Source organism: Pinus tabuliformis, chromosome 7, assembly GCF_031772625.1.
Source record: "Pinus tabuliformis cultivar Carrire ecotype Pingquan chromosome 7, CPIR1, whole genome shotgun sequence".
Lineage (NCBI taxonomy): Eukaryota > Viridiplantae > Streptophyta > Pinopsida > Pinales > Pinaceae > Pinus > Pinus tabuliformis.
Window position 1 is genome coordinate 832,244,533 of NC_142293.1, and position 19,658 is coordinate 832,264,190.

The 19,658-nt window shown below is 41.7% G+C and overlaps 1 protein-coding gene across 1 annotated transcript in view; it reads right to left on the bottom strand.

Annotated features, from left to right (window-relative positions):
* The window catches only part of LOC149250193 (ARM repeat superfamily protein), a 289,306-nt gene extending 270,118 nt beyond the window's left edge, over nt 1–19,188 (bottom strand). The window contains exon 1 of the mRNA XM_089458935.1: nt 18,772–19,188. Coding sequence (XP_089315061.1) covers nt 18,772–18,916 — 145 coding nt within the window. The 5' untranslated portion in view covers nt 18,917–19,188. The remainder of the gene's footprint in view (nt 1–18,771) is intronic.
* Between the last annotated feature and the right edge of the window lie 470 nt (nt 19,189–19,658).

Sequence of the window (19,658 nt, forward strand, 5' to 3'; positions counted from 1 at the left end):
TTGTGTCCAAGAGGAGGCCAAATTGTTGTCCAAGAACAACTTGCAGAGACCTCAAGATGAAGAAACTCAAGCCCTTGCAGCTCATGCAAGGAAAGGAAAAGGAAGAAGAAATTTTGGAAAGTTTGAAAAGAAAGATACAGGTAGAAGACTAGCTCTAGTTTAGGATCAGAAGAAGAAGGATATGTCAAAGATCAAGTGCTTCAATTGTCGTGATTTTGGTCACTATGCCTCTCAGTGTTACGAGAAGAAAAGGAAGGGAAAGAAGCATGCATTAGCAACAGATGTTGATGACGATGATGAGCATCCACCACAAAAGAAGTCGAAGGAATATTTCTTTGTCCCCGCTCTTACAAGCTCTATTACAGATGGCAGTGATGTTTGGTTGGTGGACAGTGGTGCTTTTAGGCACATGACAGGTTTTCGTGAGTTTCTCACAGATTTGACAAAGAGGGATTCAACATTGCAAGTAGAAATTGGAGATAAAACCAAGTATGTAATGGAAGGAGTTGGGGTTGCATCACTTCAGCTGGAGTCCGAAGATGCTTTACACGTGAGAGATGTTTTGTTTGTATCGGGGTTAAAGAAGCACCTTCTCTCTATCTCAACATTGGAGGATAGAGGTTACAGAGTTGCATTTGTTGACGGTTTGGTTCTTTTATGGCCTAAGGGCTCGAGCTTAGACTTAGCAAGAGTGATTGGTGTTCGAGAGGGAGGACTTACAGATTGTTAGGACATCCAGCCCATGCATTGATACATGACAGTATCAGAGTAGAGCCAGCAAAGCCAATGGATCTACCTACAGATGTTGTTGTGACTAAAACGAAGCCAACATGGCTTCGTAACACTTTGCAAGATGTAGAAGGGCATGCAACTCCCCTTGGTACCTTCAGGGAGAGCAAACGACCACAAAGGTATTCAAGTTATATGGCATTCATGAGCCACATCATTAATTTTGAGCCTTCCAATTATGAGGAGGCAGCAAGCCAACAGCTTTGGAAGGATGCCATGATGGGAGTATTAGCGTATCATGAAGAATGATGTGTGGGAGATAGTGTCGATACCTGAGGGGAAGTCAGTAGTGACATCAAAGTGGATCTATAAGATCAAGCATGCAATTGATGGTAGCATCAAGAAGTACAAAGCGAGGTTCATGACGAGAGGGTTCCCCAGAAAGAAGGATTAGACTATGATGAGACATTTGCTCCAATTGCCAGGTACACTTCTATCAAGACTATTATTTCTCTTGCTTTTGTTATGGGTTGGAAGATACATCAGATGGATATAAAGACCACATTCCTCAATGGCGTAATTGAGGAGGAAGTGTACATACAGCTATCTCAAGGCTTTGAGGTACATGGAAAGGAGTCCCACATTTCATTGAAGAAGGCTTTCTACAGACTCAAGCAAGCACCTAGGGCATGCTATTCCAGGATTAATGGATACTTGATGAGTTTGGGCTTCACCAAGAGTGATGCGGATCTTGACCTTTACTTCATGGTTGTCGATAGCAGGGTTGCAGGAATCGCCCCCCCCCCCCCCGGGATCCTAACCCGGAACCGCGACCCGTGCGGAATCGTTCCGGAATCTCCAAAAGAAGCGCGATTCCGAATTTGAGGTGGCGCGATTCCTGGTTTTAAAAACGATTCCTGCCATATAGGTTGCGTTGCCCCCGGAATCGCGCTTCGGAAGGCGATTCGGGCAAGAGGTGGCGCCACGCAACCTGCCCGGAAGCGCACGCCACCCGGGCGCAACCCGCGGGGCAGCAAAATAAACATAATTTTTTTTTAATTTCTTTTAAAATTTAACTTAACTAAGCATGAGGGGGTGGGTTAGGGTCAGTTTAGGGTGAGTTTAGAAAAGAATAAAGCCCCCATTCTCTTCTCATTTTCTCACTTTGAGTTTATGAGAGTTGGAGAAGAGAAGAGAGGAGAGGAGAAGAGAAGAGAGGAAAGGAGAGGAGAAGAGAGGAGAGCTTGGAGGAGTGAAGAAGGAGGAGCTAGGAGAAGGAGGAGGAGCTTGGAGCAAGAGCTTGGAGGACTTCATCTACAAGAGCTAAAGAGGTAAGTTCAAACCCCAAACTCCCTTGTTTTTTTGAAAAAAAAATTGTATTTTTCTCCTCCCTCTCCTACTCTTTCCCATTGTTTCTACTTGCTCCTTTATTTACAGGTTGTCCACCACCTATATCCATATTCCAAGATGGTGTTCTTTTGGCTTCTATGTATCATTCCACTCTTGGTTTTAATGATGGCAAGGGTGAGGAATAGAGGGGAAGAGGAAGGGGATGAACTTGGTCCTAATAGTAGTGACCCAATGTATGATGAGGAGGAAGGGTTTGAAGAGGAAGGGGATGAACTTGAAGGGGACACTGAAGCACAAGATGGGAAAGGTACATCAAATCCCTTGTGGAACTATGTGACCAAACTTGAAGGGGGAAAGGGTGGTGGATCTTACAAATTTTTGTGCCCTCATGGTTGTCATGGAGGAAAACCATATACGGGTTCATATACCCGTCTGAGGAGGCATCTTTGTGGGGTGCTGGACAGTGATGAAAAAAAGGGTTCTGTGGGGGTAACCATTTGCCCAAACATTTCAAGTGAACAAAGACAAAAATACATCCAAATAGAGATGGCTGCACAACGAAAAAACAAGAAACAAAAAACTCATTCTGAATCAAGTGCAACCTCTAAATTTGGTAGTTGCCCATCTCCTCATGGTACTTCTGCAACCTCTGGAGGTAGAAAAACAATAGGGGATTTCCTTAATGTTGCTGGGAGGGATGATGTGGATGGAAAGATAGTCCGTTTTCTTTGTGCTTGCGGTGTACCATTCAATGTGCTTCGCTCTCCCTATTGGCATGACATGGTAAAGGCCATCAATGAAGCCCCAAAAGGATACAAGGCCCCCAACTATGAGAAAGCTAGAACAGTGTTATTAGAAAGAGAAAAAGCTAAGGTTCAAAGAGCTTTGACACGTTTTACACATGAGTGGGTGGATTATGGGGTATCCATTGTATCAGATGGGTGGACAAATATTAGAAACCAACATTTGATAAATGTTCTTGGTGTTTCTTCTAGTGGTGTAGTATTTATTGCATCTCATGACTCCTCCTCCATCAGTGCAACTGCACAAAACATTGCAATCTCCTATTGAAATCAATCAAAGATGTTGGTCCGAATAATGTGGTTCAAGTGATCACAGATAATGCAGCAAATTGTAAGTTAGCAGGAAAAATTATTGAGCGTACTCATCCACACATCTTTTGGTCTGGGTGCCTGGTTCACACATTGAACCTTTTGATGCATGATATTGTGAAACACAAAGATTGTGGGTGGATTGCTGAGGTTTACAGGAAAGGGAAGCAGCTCATTAAATTCATCACAGGGCATACAAGGGTAAACTACTTCTATGGCACTTACTCCAAGTTGCAATTGCTTAAAATTGCAAAGACAAGATTTGCTAGTTATTACCTCACCTTTAGGCGGCTAGTGAGGGTGAGACAAGCTTTAACTAATCTGGTGTGTGCTGAAACATGGGATGAAATTAACACTGACACAGATGGTGCTAATGCAGTCAAGGACACTGTTCTTGACAGTTACTTTTGGTCACAGGTTAAATATGTTTTGCAATTCACCAAACCAATTTATTACATGATCAAGTTTGCAGATTCAGATCGACCAGTAATTGGGGAGGTGTATGAGCAAATGGATAGCATGTTGGGGCAGATTAAAGACATTGTTGAGCCTAGAGATACCACCTTGTACAATTATATTCGTGAAGAGGTGCAAAACCGATGGGAAATGCTAAATATTCCATTGCATGCATTAGCATATGTTTTGACACCTAAATACTATCATCCATCATGGCTTTCAACACCAGCACCTGGGGGGGGAAGCAGGAAAAAACCACACCAAGATAAAGAGGTTCACGAAAAATATATGGCTGCATTGAGTAGATTAATCCCTGATAATGAGGAGGCTGCATTGGTACGGAGACAGGTGAGCAACTATACGAGCAACACTGGTCCATTTGGGAGCATGCATGCAATTCAAGATCGAGAGCATTTTTCTGCTCTTGAGTGGTGGAACATGCATGGAGGGCCTACTCCACTTCTACAGAGTTTGGCATTGCGGGTGCTATCGCAGGTGGTAAACACTTCTTCTGCAGAGAGGTGTTGGAGCTCTTATTCTTTCATCCACAGTGTTAAAAGGAACAGGTTGAATTTAGACCGGCAGAGAGCTTGGTTTATGTTCATTACAACTTGCGATTGTTGTCCCATTACTGTGAAGATGCAAAGTCTAATAAAGACTTGTTGACTTGGGACAAGAATCCAGAGGAGCCCAATTTGGAGGATGGAGTGTTGCGACTAGAGCAATTAGAGGATGCTCTTATCCAGGTATGTCCATTGTGGTATGAATTTTCCAATTTTCCCTTATAAAGCATTTCTCTAATTCATGTTTTTAATTTTTTTGTTAACTAGTGTTTTTTTTTTTTGCATGAATTTTTTGAGCGATTCTAGGATGATGATGACCGTGTTGATATGCCACCACCCCCACCCCCATCTGGTCCCTTGGTTCCTAGGTTCCATGGTTCAACACCAACAGCAGGGGGTTCTTCTTCATCAGTTCCAGTGCCACGACTTACACAGGGACCATCTTCTTCATTGCCACCACGTGGAGGCCCACCATCACGTTCTATTCGTGGTGGAAGGAGGAGAGATTAGTAGATATATTCACAATCTACTTCTTTTTGTCATAGATTACTCATTAGACTTGTAGACTTGTGAATTTGAATTTTGAACCTTTTTGGCTTGGCGGTGACCAAGTGACATATTTTGTAAACATTATTATTTGAATTTTGGACATGACAAATGTTGACAGTTGCTCACTTGCTAGATAAATCATAATATGCTCTATGTTTTATGTTTTATAATATGCTTAAATGTTTTATGTTTTATAATATGCTTAAAAATTTGATGTATGTTTGTAATAGCTAGAATATAGATGATTGTTGTACATACTAGTAACTACAATGGAATCATGGATGCCATATCTATCTCGATTTATGCAAAAATATGCATGTTTTCATGTCTTCTACAATTAATTTGGTATTTGGGATGTTTGTTTTGAGTATAAATGCAAAAAAATATAAAAATATATATATATATAGCAGACGCTTCCGTGGACGCTTCGCTTCCTAGATTTTTGGAAAATGACGCTTCCGCGCTCCGCGCTTCCGCTTCGCTCCCGCTTCGTGCAACATTGGTCGATAGTGATCCTTTGATCTTGGTGTTGTATGTTGATGATATGTTCCTTATTGGGGCAAAGAGGCTCATTGTCAAGTGTAAGAGGGAGTTGGCATCGAAGTTTGACATGAAGGCTCTTGCCCTGATGCATTCTTTCTTGGGATTGGAGGTGTGGAAAAGACCTAATGAGATCCTCCACAGACAAGGGAAGTACATTGTTCAAATTTTGAGGAGATTCGATATGATGGACTACAAGTCCATGGCTACACCTATGGTGATCAATCTAAAGAAGTTGAGTGATTCCGCTTCAAATTCAGATTTGGTGGATCCTGCTATGTATAGGCAATTGATCAGATCCTTAATATAATCGATTAAGACCAGACCAGATATTTGCTTTGCAGTGAACACCCTGAGCCAGTATATGGTTTAGTCAAGGCAGGTACATTAGGTTGCAGCGAAGCATGTGTTGAGGTACCTGCATGGTACAATTTGATATGGTTTGAGATATGCCTCGGGGGTGAAGTGAGGCTACAAGGATATACGGATTTAGATTGGGTCGGGAGTGCGGAGGACAAAAAGAGCACCTCGGGGTGCTACTTTAATTTGGGATCAGCTATGATATTCTGGTCTAGTAGGAAACAGGCTTTTGTTGCACTTGATAAAGCAAAGGTAGGGTATATGCAGCTAGTGTCGCCAGTCAAGTAGTAGTGTGGCTTCGAAAGCTACTTGCAAGGCTATTTGATCAAGAGCTAGAGATGACCTTGACACATTGTCATAATCACAGCTATGTTAAGCCTTTAGAGAATCCAATATTTCATGACAGGAAAAAGCACATTGAGATCAAATATCACTTCATCCAAACATGGTCCAAAAGGGAGCAATGAAGCTCCAACACATATCCACAGATGAGCAGATTGATGACATTCTCACCAAGCCTCTGCCTAGAGTGAAGTTTGTATACTTCAGAGACAAGCTTGGCATGATGCAGAATGTCTCCCTCTCAAAGAGAGAGTCTTGATTTTTTTTTTGCAAAATTGGGCAGACATTCTCCCACGGGGTCATGCTGATTTGACTAGTGGGGGGATGATACATTCACCCATGGAGCTATGCTGATTTGGCTAGGGGTGAATAGCCCAAGGTAATTGCAGCAGAGGGTAGACATTCATCAATTGCAACCGTCCTGCTTTGGCATCCATGGGTCATGTTGATTTGACTAGGGAAGAATGATACATTCACCCAAAGAAGCCATGTCAATTTGGCTCGACCGTGCTAATTTGGCCAGGGGTGAATGGCGCAAAGGAAAACATCTCCCATGGGGTCATGCTGATTTGATTAGGGGAGATTGATACATTTACCCATGGGGCCATGTTGATTTGGTTAGGTGTAAATGGCCCAGGATACTCACATTGCCTGCTCCAGGATGGAGTGATCTATATCTATAAATATGCATGTGAGGAGACACCACATCAACATAGCAAGCTCATTCATGAACTTTTATAGTGAAGTAGAAATTTCAGCTAAGGACAAATATGTTTTCAGCTAAGGAGAATACCACCCTCGCCAAGAGGGAGTGTTGATTTTTGTGTAGCATCGAGAGGTATTCTTGCATGACTAAAGGGTCTTCAAGTCAGCCCTAGATGCATTATGTAAATTTTATTTTATTGACCCAAGAAAAAGTTAAAGTCAACCAGCCAATGAAGGGATGTGTCCCTTGGGTTGTCACACCCCTTTGACATGTATAAGTAAGACGATGTGGCGTCTCATTTGATCACCAAAGAAGAGCAAGTTTGCGCAAGGAGAAATCTGATTTCTTGAGGTCTATCTTTTCTCTCATCTTCATCATTTTTATCTCTCTTAGACAACCGCACATGTGAGAAGAAGGCCAAGTTGGCCAAACCTTTGACCGAGTTGATTTGACTGAAAGTTGACCACAAAAAGGCGGCACGTTCGAGCGTTTGACCAACTGCATTGTGACTGCTAGGCCGCACGTGTGGATTGTTGACCACATGTCCAAGGGTTGCACACATGAACAAAGATTGAATGTTTGACCAACATTGACTTCGGTGTATTTTGTTCTAGTTTGACCAGCGTTGACATGTAGTAGTTTGACCAAGTTTGACTAGTATTTGACTTGGATTATTGGCACAAATTTTCACATAAACTGTTGATTTGACAACCTTGCTGAAGAATAATTTCGCCTAAGAAAAGTTGTTGGGTTTTCTCTCAAGGTTGGGTTTCCCAAGGTAAAATTATTGTCTCTATTGTGCATGGTTGTCTTTCTATGATCTTTATTGTTTCTACTGCATTTATTGTTGAGATTTTCTGAGTGTCATTATTTAATGATAGCAGTGGCATAAAATATTGCATGAAAAATCTTAGCAAGTAATTATCTAGTAGAAAATTGTATTCTACTGCACTAGCCTTAAAATTTCAAGGCCTTATGGGTGATTGAGGACTTAACCAAATTGTCTTCTTCTATCCCTTGTCTTTCAACCTCAACCCTGTAATGTCCCAATTTTCATTTTCTCTTATGATGCAATTAGGATGGACATTCAGGATGGGTGGTAACCAGTTTATAGGAGCGAGATTAAGTCATTAAAGGGCCCTGAGGGTTTTGGAGGAGTTTTACAAGATCCATCAAAATGCAACAGAACCAAGAACGAACTGTGCAGAACTACCCCTAAGTAATATCCAGTTTGTTAATTTTAATAAATTTGTAGGGATTTTGCTTCAAAAAATTATGTCGTTAATTCAACAATCAAATTTCACAAATTATATCATGAAATTAATGGCAAAACTAGGAAACATATAATGCAACTCAGAATAGATAAGAGATGCAAGTAGTAAATCTCAACCTTGTTTTATTAATATGAAAAGATATATTACATGCTAGTACAAATAATTGGAAATGGTTGAGGTAATGGTCTCCCAAGAGATCTGCAACAATATTGCATCGAGCCTCCAAAATAAAAGTTGAACTAATAAATGCACTTGAATTTTGAATGATATCACCCAAGTGATGAGATGGGTTTTTGTCCAATCTCACCAAAGTACCCAAGAGTTTTCGTCCTAAGGCTTATTGAAGCTGAGAACTAGGTTCTCCAAACCTCACCAACAAAAAACATCACCAAACCAAGATGTCCCATACGATTTACTTCCCCCCCTTTTAAAGGCTTGATGGATGGATCTCCAACCTTCTAAAAGAACTTTATTTTTTTTATTTATTTCCCTTCTAGAGGCTTCCCCTTTTTCACTTTATTTAAGTGACTTTCTTTTATTTCACTTTCCCCCTTTTTGGTATTTTCCTCAATTAAGCACTTTCCCTCTTTTATTTTAATTAACTAACTAATTAAAGTCACTTCTAATCTGGGAAAATGATTATCCTGCCTCCATCTTTCTTTGGCCATTAAAAATCACTTCTCACCATCTTGTCCTGTAGATATCTCCATTATGGTTCCAATGAACTATTACACTAAGGTGTTTATCCAATTAATCTGCTCCAAATAACACCTTTATCATTTATAATTAAAACAGGCTTGATAATAACCTCATTTTTTGGGATCCATCAAAATGCAATGAAACCAAAAGCGAATTGTATGGAACTACCGTCAATGATGAAATAAAACAAGAGAACTCCATTGAACCCCATAAAACTCCTCCAAAACCCTTCAAACCCTTAGATGATGTAATCTCATTCCTATAAACGAGCTACCACCAAACTTGAAAGTCCATCCTAAGTTCTAAACACATCATAAGGAAAAATGAAAATGGGGACATTACAAACCCTTAGTTCCAACACCACTAGACCTGCTTTTATTGAGATGTAGATTCCAATTATGCACTCACTCATTATATGTATGCCTTTTTCTTTTATTAGACTAGTTTCTTAAAATTCTAAGTCGTCTTTCTTAGATCATATTGAGATGGAGATTCCAATTATGTACTCACTTCATTTTAGGTATGTCTTTTCCTCTCTTGGACTAGTTTCTTAAAATTTTATGACATTGTTCTTTTCTTCTTGTTATGAGAGTTGCCTTTGCGCTCCCATTAAGTATACATTGTGCTCTTTCAACCTCATTAACCTACATCTCAATAATTCATTAGACATTAATAAAATTATTTTATTATCTTGTCTAAAAGATATCACACATGCTATTATACAAACATGTCAAGAGGAGGCCACACATGTTAGTGGATATATGATAACAATAGTTATATATTTATATGTATATTTATTTATGAATGACGAGACGTCAAGATCTAAAAAAACTAAATGACCACCCACTTATCCTCTTGACTGTCTAATTTCTTGCTTCCCATATGTCCCTACTTATGTGTGTAGTTGAACAAAATATAGTCAATTGTTATATACTTAATGGAAAAGAATCCAATCATTCTAACCACAATGCCATTTGTTTTACGTATTAAGAATTGTTTGTAGTGTGCATGTAAGCAACATGTGTGTATGTCAAATGGGTCTAGCCTAAGTGGTTATCAGAGGAATTCTTATCTTACCCACCCAAGTTCTATTTTTATAAGTGAAATGTTGAGCTCATAATGAATGTATTGTTGTGATGGATTGGAGCCCTATTATTGACCTGGTCTTGCACCCTAAAGAATCTAGGGTTTACCTTGGGTACCTGTAATGTTCCAAACTTAAATAAACAGTGATATGCAAAGCAAAAACGATTTACAGCACATAAATTTTAAACAATCAGCAAATGCTCATAAAACTCCAGAAGTAATAACCAATTGCACCATTTTATTAATCAATGGAGCAAGAACAATAGTATGGAGGAATGAACTTGGGTTTGCCTCAATGGCAACCGTGACAGAACCCAGGTGATAATACAGTGATCTCAAATGCTAAAAATGATTGCTCCTCTAATGCCTACGCTGCCCAGAAAACTATACTGCTGGTTGGAAAGGAACTGCAAGAAAATCCACTTCTGCTGCTTGGAAAATGCTACAAATTCAGCCCCAAGCTCCTTGACCAAAACCCACAAAAACCCAGATATGGTTGGCCCGATTTTGACCTCCCAAAATCAACCCTCAAAGGCACTATGCAATCCTCAGCAATTCTACATTGTCTACTATAAAGATACGGCTGTAAACCCCACTTTCGGTGCTTAGAAAATTCTGAAACTTTATACCTGGTATCCTTGTCAAAAACCCAGAAATGGTTTGGCCGGATTTTGACCTTCCAAATTCAGCGTCCAATAGGCCCTATGCCCTCCAAACTACTCAAGGAACACCAACGAAATCCTCCTCCAAGCTCCAAAAATGCAGCAATCACCTTTCCAAATATTTCCCTTAACCTCCACGGTGAAGTTCAACCTCAAATATTGATACTCTATCCTCCACGTGAGCAACGAGTGTTGCCTCTGTGCTGGCCCAGGAAGTGCGAAAGTCACCCTGCAAAGTAGCACACTCCTCCACCTCCAAAACTCCCCCAAATGCCAACAATCCTCTGATACATCCTCTCTGGAAAATCTCTCACCCAAAATCCACTACAAGACACCACAAGCAAAATCAACCTCCTCTTCACAACGCCCTCCAGTAAGACGCACCACCCAGAGATGAATGCAATCGCTGGAAATCACAATGAGATCCTCCTCCTAAAGAAATGAAAAAAAACCTTCCTATGGTGGCACTCAAAGTCCACCGAAGAAAGGGTGAGCTCTTCGCTTGAAGAACTCTTGCTAAACAGCAAGTGACTCAACTAAGCAGCTCGAGCAACCAAAGAGAAATTTGATATGCCAAAGATGAATGAAATGAGGAGAGTTGCCTTCCTTATATAGATTTCGTGGAGCACTTTTCCCTCCAATTTTACCTCCATCGTGGGCCCTAACTTAACCACCTCCATGCAAACTAAACTAAGGAGTGCGTATTTCCCTAGTGTGGGTGGCCCCCATGTGTAATTTAACCACAACAAAATAACTTATCCTAAGTCTAATCTCCTAATAAAAATCAAATGGGCCCCACTATCTCCAAAATTGGCCCCAAAATGTAATAATTAGTCTTGTTCCAAATTAATTTAGGAAGGGGCATTACAGTCCTCCCCTCCCAATTATTGCTTGTCCCCAAGCAACTTTAGTGTTGGATGCTCAAGTATGTGCTCGCCCTCCCAAGTAGCATCATCATCTGGCAAGCTCATCCAATGCACCAAAAATTTCTTGTCCTCAAGCAGTGTCTGAACAAGCGCCTTCTCTGACTGTGGATCCCCACTATCGCTGCAAACTTCACCAGGGTCCCAAATGTGCCATTGGATCATCCCTGATCGCTACACTATCATATAGTGAAGGAGTTCCTCGATACCAGGATCCCAAGCCAACCTAATCAACGTGGAGCACCCCTTGCTCCACTCACTATCTTTCCCAATAGGGGTGTTAGAACCCCTTTTCCTACTACCAATAAGTAGAGCATCCTGACGATCTAAAACTTCGTCCAAATCCTCATGAAGCTACCCTACCGAATAGTCCACCCCATGCACTCTGATTGTGGACCCCTGAAGATACAACTCAATCCCCATGCGAATGATGCATATCCTGCATGAACTTCTCCTGAAATCCTCTTGTTGGTCATCCTGCCATGCTGATGAAGTCTCCCATGCCATCAGCGAATCACGAAAACCCGGTGGAAAATTTGGATGACCCTCTCCTGTAGAGACCAACTCACCTCTACGGGTAGCTAAACTGCTCAACCCTCTTATGCTAGAATCCCCTGCCCATCACAGAAGGAACCTATCCTACTGACATCGTGACACTTTGGTAATGATTGACTTCCTAGCATGCTCATGCCAGAGCTCCCATAACTCTCGGCTATAATCTATGCAATGATGGAGGCTAGGCCAATCTTGCCAAAGCAACTCAACAATGTCGACGCCTATCACTCCATGGCTAGCCCCAATCCTGAGCAACAATCTGCCTCGTCCTATGGTGAGGGCTTCAGTGATCCCCCATGTGTCTGCCTGTGAATGAATCAGTCTGCCTGTCATCCCGACCATGCTCACTGAGGAGTGGAGTATCCCACCAATCCACTGGATCCCTGGATCCCATAACCATACTGGAGGTCCAGAACCCCCAATCCTCTCTTCCTGCCGCTGTGATATGTTGCTAGCTATTGGGACCCCTCTGTGCCCCGTCTCTACCTCATGTAGGTATCCAATAGGTAGGCACCGAGCATCAAGAACCTGTGTCGTGAATATCCAACTGCTTTGTGCCTGCCAAATCACACAATGAGATTTGCTATCCTAGCTCCTGATGATGTGCCCGGGTACTATGGAAGCCTAGGCATCATCCTGCCAACAAGGACTACCGTCCTCTACACCTCATGCTCACCTAACACCTCGAGTTGTCCAGCTAAAAAAGCACCATGTAACTCCCTATCAGTCACCTCCCCAAGTGTGAGCCTAGGGGTGGAACATATGCTACCTCGACAATCAACCATTCCATCCCTAAGCCTATAACCGTCAACTCATGCACCTACCAAGTGTCTCAACTGGAGAGTCTCCTTTCGGCCCATGACACATGGTGTCTCATCCAACTACCAAGGGTGAGCCTCCCATGCCCTGCTAACTGAATGGAGAGTGTCAAAGGGCAACAATCGAGCCCTCTGCGACTATAAGAAACACTGGAGGATGATGGGTGGGTATGTCCCAAAGAGTATGATCAAGAGTCTGCCAGAATGCTCAAGAGTAATCCTACAGATGACCCCCTCTCTATCTCGGATCTACTAATAACCCCCTCGAAGCCCTGTCTCCACTAAACATGGTGTCCCCAGATGCTCAATAGTGTCCTCATCGATCCTAGGTGGCCTACATCCAATGGTACACGTAATGCCTCCAAGCGCTTGCTGCGCTGCATCATCTGCCACTGCATACCACCAAGTATGGTCACACTCCTTGACATGCCACTGTACGCCGCAACCTATCCCGGTACACCACTGGATACTTCCAGCTACGGCTATACCATCATGTATCGTCATGTGTCCCACCTATGTCACTGCACCTGTCACTCCCCACATGTACTCAATGCGGTGTGAGGCACTCCCACTCCATAACGCAGTCCAACATACTACGACACACCCCCATGCGTCTCCATGCCTATCTACAGACCACTGCTCCACGCTAGATGCTCCTACCCATCCCTGGATGTGATGGCCTAAAGTAGTGTCCATATGCGTCGACCTACACCCAATCTATATCATCACCTCCACCATCACATCACTATGCTCTCCGATGAGGGGATATCCCCTCCAAATTCTCCCTTAGGGACCCAAGAAGTGAATCTCCCTAGGTACCAGTAACAATGCCACCACTGTTATGCTTCTCCATGTCCTCCATGCCCCACGCAGTTGTGAAAAATCCCCAACTCCATACAAGGCACTGTCTGGTGGCATATCGCTGCCACCTCCTCCAAAAAACTCCCGCCAGAGTATGATGATCGTCATGTGATGCCATGCACAATTGTCATACCAAGACAATCCAAGGAGTCTGCCCACAAACTGGTTGGCCGCTAGTACTAGCCAAAACTCCCCTAGCAAATATGTACACTCAACTGCTAGGCCAACTACACCACCGCGGTTGCAGTCAACCGGTATATCCGGGGAATGATAGGTAGTCCCACCTAGATCCCAATGCCAATCTAGGCTTCTGGTATCCCCAATGCATGAAAGCTCCTCCTAAGCTTCATGTCGATCCACTACCACTCCATAGCCCATTGCACCGAGTACCAACTCAGAATCTCTCGCCATCCAACCCCAAGAGAGGGATCGAATGCACAAACTCCAACACATAGAACAAGGCGGACATGCGGATGTTGCCTCTTGTGCAACTCTGATCGTCTCATCCTGCTACCCAGGTCAACACATGAGATCTAACTAGGTAGCTCTATCTCTTTCTCTCTCCAATGGGTAAAGGTGACCCAACAGTGCTGCTAACCCGATCATCCCTTCTGGTATGTCTAGACAACTACGCCTCTCTCAATCTAATGCATAAGGATGGGCTGATAATGTTGTAGATCCTGTCAGTGTGCCTCTGAAGCGAACTATGCTGAAATCCCAACGTGTGGTCTCTATGTTGCCCCTCATCACTAGGTAGCCCAAAGGATGGTTGCACATCCTCTTCCATCATGCGCTCGACATGAGCCTCCAACTGCTCTTCCCTAGACAACCCATCATGCAAGACATGCTCATCAATCAGATGTAGGTCACTGTCGTCCGACAACTCTATCATAGATCTGGATGCCTCTGTACCTATTGGCTCCTCATCAACAGTGGGGATGTTTCCCGACACCTCATCAACCTGTGGTGTGCTACTATCACCTAAGATCTCAATCACAACCCGAGATACCTCATCAATGGATACCTCAACAACGGATGGCATTTCATCAACGGGTGTATGCTCAACTGTCTCCTTGCCAACCATGGCCCCTTGAACTACTCTCTCCTCTTCTTCCTTAATACTCCTCATCATCCCTGCAAAATCCCACTGAATCTCCATTGGTTTGTGCATGCCCCTTAGTTCACAAAATTCCCAAAAAGAGAGGGACGCCTGAATGCCATGACCCAATGATTGGTATGCCCTCCAGTTTTCTCCCAATAACTCCACATCAGTTGCAATCATGTTTGAATTCCCAACTGAGGAATGAATCAACTTCTCCCCCACATCAATCATCATTTGTTGTATCCTCATCACCTCATTCAAGGTTACTACCATGTTGTTTGATTCTAATCTTTCTTTGGGTCCCATTATTTCTTAGCTTTTATTTTGGTCTTATCATAGCATGAAAGGTTTCCCACAAGCTAAGCCAATATTATGGCTTTGATACCATTGTAATGTTCCAAACTTAAATAAACAGTGATATGCAAAGCAAAAACGATTTACAGCACATAAATTTTAAACAATCAGCGAATGCTCATAAAACTCCAGAAGTAATAACCAACTGAGCCATTTTATTAATCATTGGAGCAAGTACAATAGTATGGAGGTATGAATCTGGGCTTGCCTCAATGGCAAGCGTGACAGAACCCAGGTGATAATACAATGATCTCAAATGTTGGAAATGACTACTCCTTTAATGCTCTACGCTACAGAAAAAACTATACTGCTGGTTGGAAAGGAACTGCAAGAAAATCCACTTCTGTTGCTCGGAAAATGCTACAAATTCAACCCAAGCTCCTTGACCAAAACCCACAAAAACCCAAAAATGGTTTGGCCCGATTTTGACCTCCCAAAATCGACCCCCAAAGGCACTATGCAATCCCCAACAATTTTGCAATGTCTGCTGTAAAGATACGGCTGTAAACCCCACTTTCGGTGCTTAGAAAATTTTGAAACTTTATATCTAGGATCCTTGTCAAAAACCCAAAAATGGTTTGGTCAGATTTTAACATTCCAAATTCAACCTCCAATAGGCCCTACGCCCTCCAAACTGCTCAAGGAATACGGCCTACAAGGAACACCAACGAAATCCTCCTCCAAGCTCCAAAAATGCAGCAATCACCTCTCCAAATATTTCCCTTAACCTCCATGGTGAAGTTTAGCCTCAAATATTGATACTCTACCCTCCACGTGAGCACCCAATGTTGCCTCTGTGCTGGCCCAGGAAGTGCGAAAGTCACCCTACAAGGTAGCACACTCCTCCACCTCCAAAACTCTCCCAAATGCCAACAATCCTCTGATGCCTCCTCTCTGGAAAATCTCTCACACAAAATCCATTGCAAGACACCACAAGCAAAATCAACCTCCTCTTCATTGTGCCCTCCAATAATACATACCACCCAAAGATGAATGCAATAGCTGGAAATCACAATGAGATCCTCCTCCTGAAGAAATGAAGAAAAACCTTCCTAGGGTGGCACTCGAAGTCCACCGAAGAAAGGGTGAGCTCTCCGCTTGAAAAACTCTTGCTAAACAGCAAGTGACTCGACTAAGCAACTCGAGCAACCAAAGAGAAATTTGATATGCCAAAGATGAATGAAATGAGGAGAGATGCCTTATATAGATTTCGTGGAGCACTTTTCCCTCCAATTTTACCTCCATCATGGGCCCTCACTTAACCACCTCCATGCAAACTGAACTAGGGAGTGCGTATTTCCGTAGTGTGGGTGGCCCCCCATGTGTAATTTAACCACGACAAAATAACTTATCCTAAGTCTAATCTCCTAATAAAAATCAAATAGGCCCCACTATCTCCAAAATTGGCCCCAAAATGTAATAATTAGTCTTGTTCCAAATTAATTTAGGAAGGGACATTACAGTACCATACTCAAAATGAGAGGAAGTGCACAGGGGTTTTCCTTGAGATAAATTACATGGAAAAAAAAATGACGTTTATAAAAATCCATCCATTCATTTGTATGCAATCAAGTCAAACTAGACAATATAAACAAGGTGCAACAATGAAAGAAAGAGACTAGGTCAACTGAATCAATTAGGCAAACCATCCAAATAAACTAAACCGTGATGTCAATAGGGTTTAGCTCGAGTGGTTGGGAGAAATGTCATTATCCTCCCTACCCACATCTGATTCCTGCGTGTGACATATTGAGCTCATAATGAGCATTTCTTGTAATGGCTTTGAGCCTTGTTGTCTTCGCAATCTCTTGAGGACCAAAACATCTATATTCCTCATATGGAATATAAAGATATTTCTCATGGATTAAAAATAATATAAAATAAAATAAAATGAATCCATGCATTGCTGAGGATTGTAGACCAATTGAGTGAATTCACCCGTTCAAACAAGCAATAAGTGCAAAATAAGTAAACAAGGTAAGCAAGCTTTAGCAAACAAGTGCAGAGAACAAACATACAAATCAACCGAATCAATTGTAGAGGGTAAGCTACCCAACAAAGCAAGGAATTAGTCATATTGACTATGGAAAGCAAGCAAACAAACCAGGCAAGTTAAAGGCCAAACAAGTGAAATCAAAAAAAGCAATCAAGTAGAACAACTAAAGTTGTGGGTCAATCAACAAGAAGAGGTATGCTATCTAAATCACCCAACAAAACGCACATGGCATGGAAAATGAACTCGGACGAAGAGTTTATTGTTCAAATCATATCAACCTGCCAACCGAGTCATCTTGGATGAGAGGTGAAAAAGTATACCAAAATTGGGCTAACCATAGTATTAACTACAGCGTTAAATATCCTCAGTGCTCTGTTCTAAAGGTTATTTGCTGTAGATAGACACGGACTATTGTCCAAAAAGGTCACTCAAAAATGATAGATGAAAGCAAGCAAGCAAGCTAACCAGGCAGGTCAAAGGCCTTCCACGTGAGACCAGAAGGGTGATTCGAGTAGAACAACTATATTATTGTTGAATCAATAGAAACAGCATGTAAAAGGTCTGTTATCCGACTGGGACAATTAGCCCAACGAAACGTCCACGGCACAAATAACGAACTGAGAAAGTCAACAAAGTAAGCTAATAGTTCAAATCAAACAATCCAGTCAAGGCAGTTAACATGAATGAGAGGTGAAAAGGTTAAACAAGAGCAGGCTAGCCATTGCATTCTGGAGATTATCTTCCGCAGCATATTGTACACAAACGATGGATAATAACATAATGGGTCTTCTAACCGTAGGTTGGATGACATCTTTAGGTTGTGCTGAATAAATCTCTCGGTGAACATTCAGGGAGGAGAAACTAAACCAAATATTAAACAGTACATCTGTAAGAGAGATGACACCGCAGGATAGCTGTTGAAACTTGAGATGGCACCACAGGATAGCACACAACTATCATTCATCATTGCTTCTCGAAAAAAGTTGTGAATATTAGTGGAACAAGTACGCAAGCCACTGATGATAAACATGAAGATGGACCAGTACCACCAAAACAGAGGAGATCCAAATACATAATGGAAATATCAGCAATAAACCCAATTCGTATTGGATAACCAACACTGAGAACATTCATGACTATTTATGGATTAAAACCCAATTCGTATTGGACAACCAACACTGAGTACATTCATGGCTATTAAAGAATTTTTGAGCGGCCTTCGCATCAGATATTAAAATTATCATTAATCATTTACATGGCCTACTCAACTGCCAATTGCATTAGGCTCATCAGTATGGGAGCAGTACCTCGGATTCACATCGCAGGTTTAAGAATTCTCGTTATATAATAATAACAAAAAATTAAAAATTAAAATATTTTCATTCAATAAAGCAGAGGTGTTTCACACTCCATAAAGGTTCAAATCAGATCTCCCAGAGACATGTTTTGTCCCTCTTGGGATCTTTTAGATTGAGCAGGCGAGCTTTAAAGGTCACCTTTCCTATTCCTTAATAGGCCGCTGGGATAGATGCAAGTCCTGGGTGATTTTGACGGAATGGATGTCCAGCCATATCTTTCGGAAAAATAGATGCCTCAGCAGCATCTTGGAAGAAGTATAGATGCCATAAGAAAAATAGTTATTTGTAAGACAAAAAGTCATAGATGTGATTACCAGTAGGGCCTTGGAGGAAAGAAAAATAAGAAAACATAAAGAGAGGTAAGGAGGGAACAAACCTGCAGAAAGTGAGAGCACACACATGGCGAATCCAGGAGAGGATTCAACTGCTTCTAGATTGACTGTGGCGGATCGAACCGCTGCCTCATGGTGGCCTACCGTGTCGCTGAACCATTGCGCGATTTGATCTCTTGAGACCTCCATTCCCAGTATCGCTTCAGCCTTTAATATCCGCGACAGCAGTAGTAGGAGAGAGATATATTTCTACAGACAGGAAAAGGCGACTACAGCCAGGCCACCAGATTACAGTGGAGTGTAATAACAGAAAAATCAAAAGTGGCCTCTGATGGCATGGAACTGAGTGGAACAAAATCTCCAATCACGCCCACACCAGCAAAAAGAGAAAGGATGAATAGTGTTAAGTATATTTCCCGCGAGTCTGCCACATCGAGGGCGCCAAATCCTTGTGAGTACAACATACTCCTAACGCAGTTTAAGGTCTTGTTAATCGTTGTTTCCTCACATTAAACCCTATGTACGTACTGTTAATTCCGTTATTCTGCACGTTCCCTTTTTCATTTACTTTTCTCTTTTCCCTCGTTCACGGCGGTCGTAATTTTCAAGATTTAATTTACCTAAACTTGTAAGTTAATCATGCCTACACCATCACGCGATCGTAACTTTTAAGATTTTAAATGTAATTTAAAGAAATGTGTATGTTGTTTTTTGAATTTTGTAATTTATCTAAATTCATAAATGAGTGTTAAATGGAAATTAATCAAGTAAATAAATAAGTACAATTGAACAAGTGTAATGGTTAAGAACCTATAAAGGAGTAGAGTAGGTTTACACTTTAAATTTAAAAAATGATGAGGTTAAAATTTTATAGTATGGAAAAAATAAATAATAATGGTGAAATACTAATAAAATAGTTAAATGATTATAA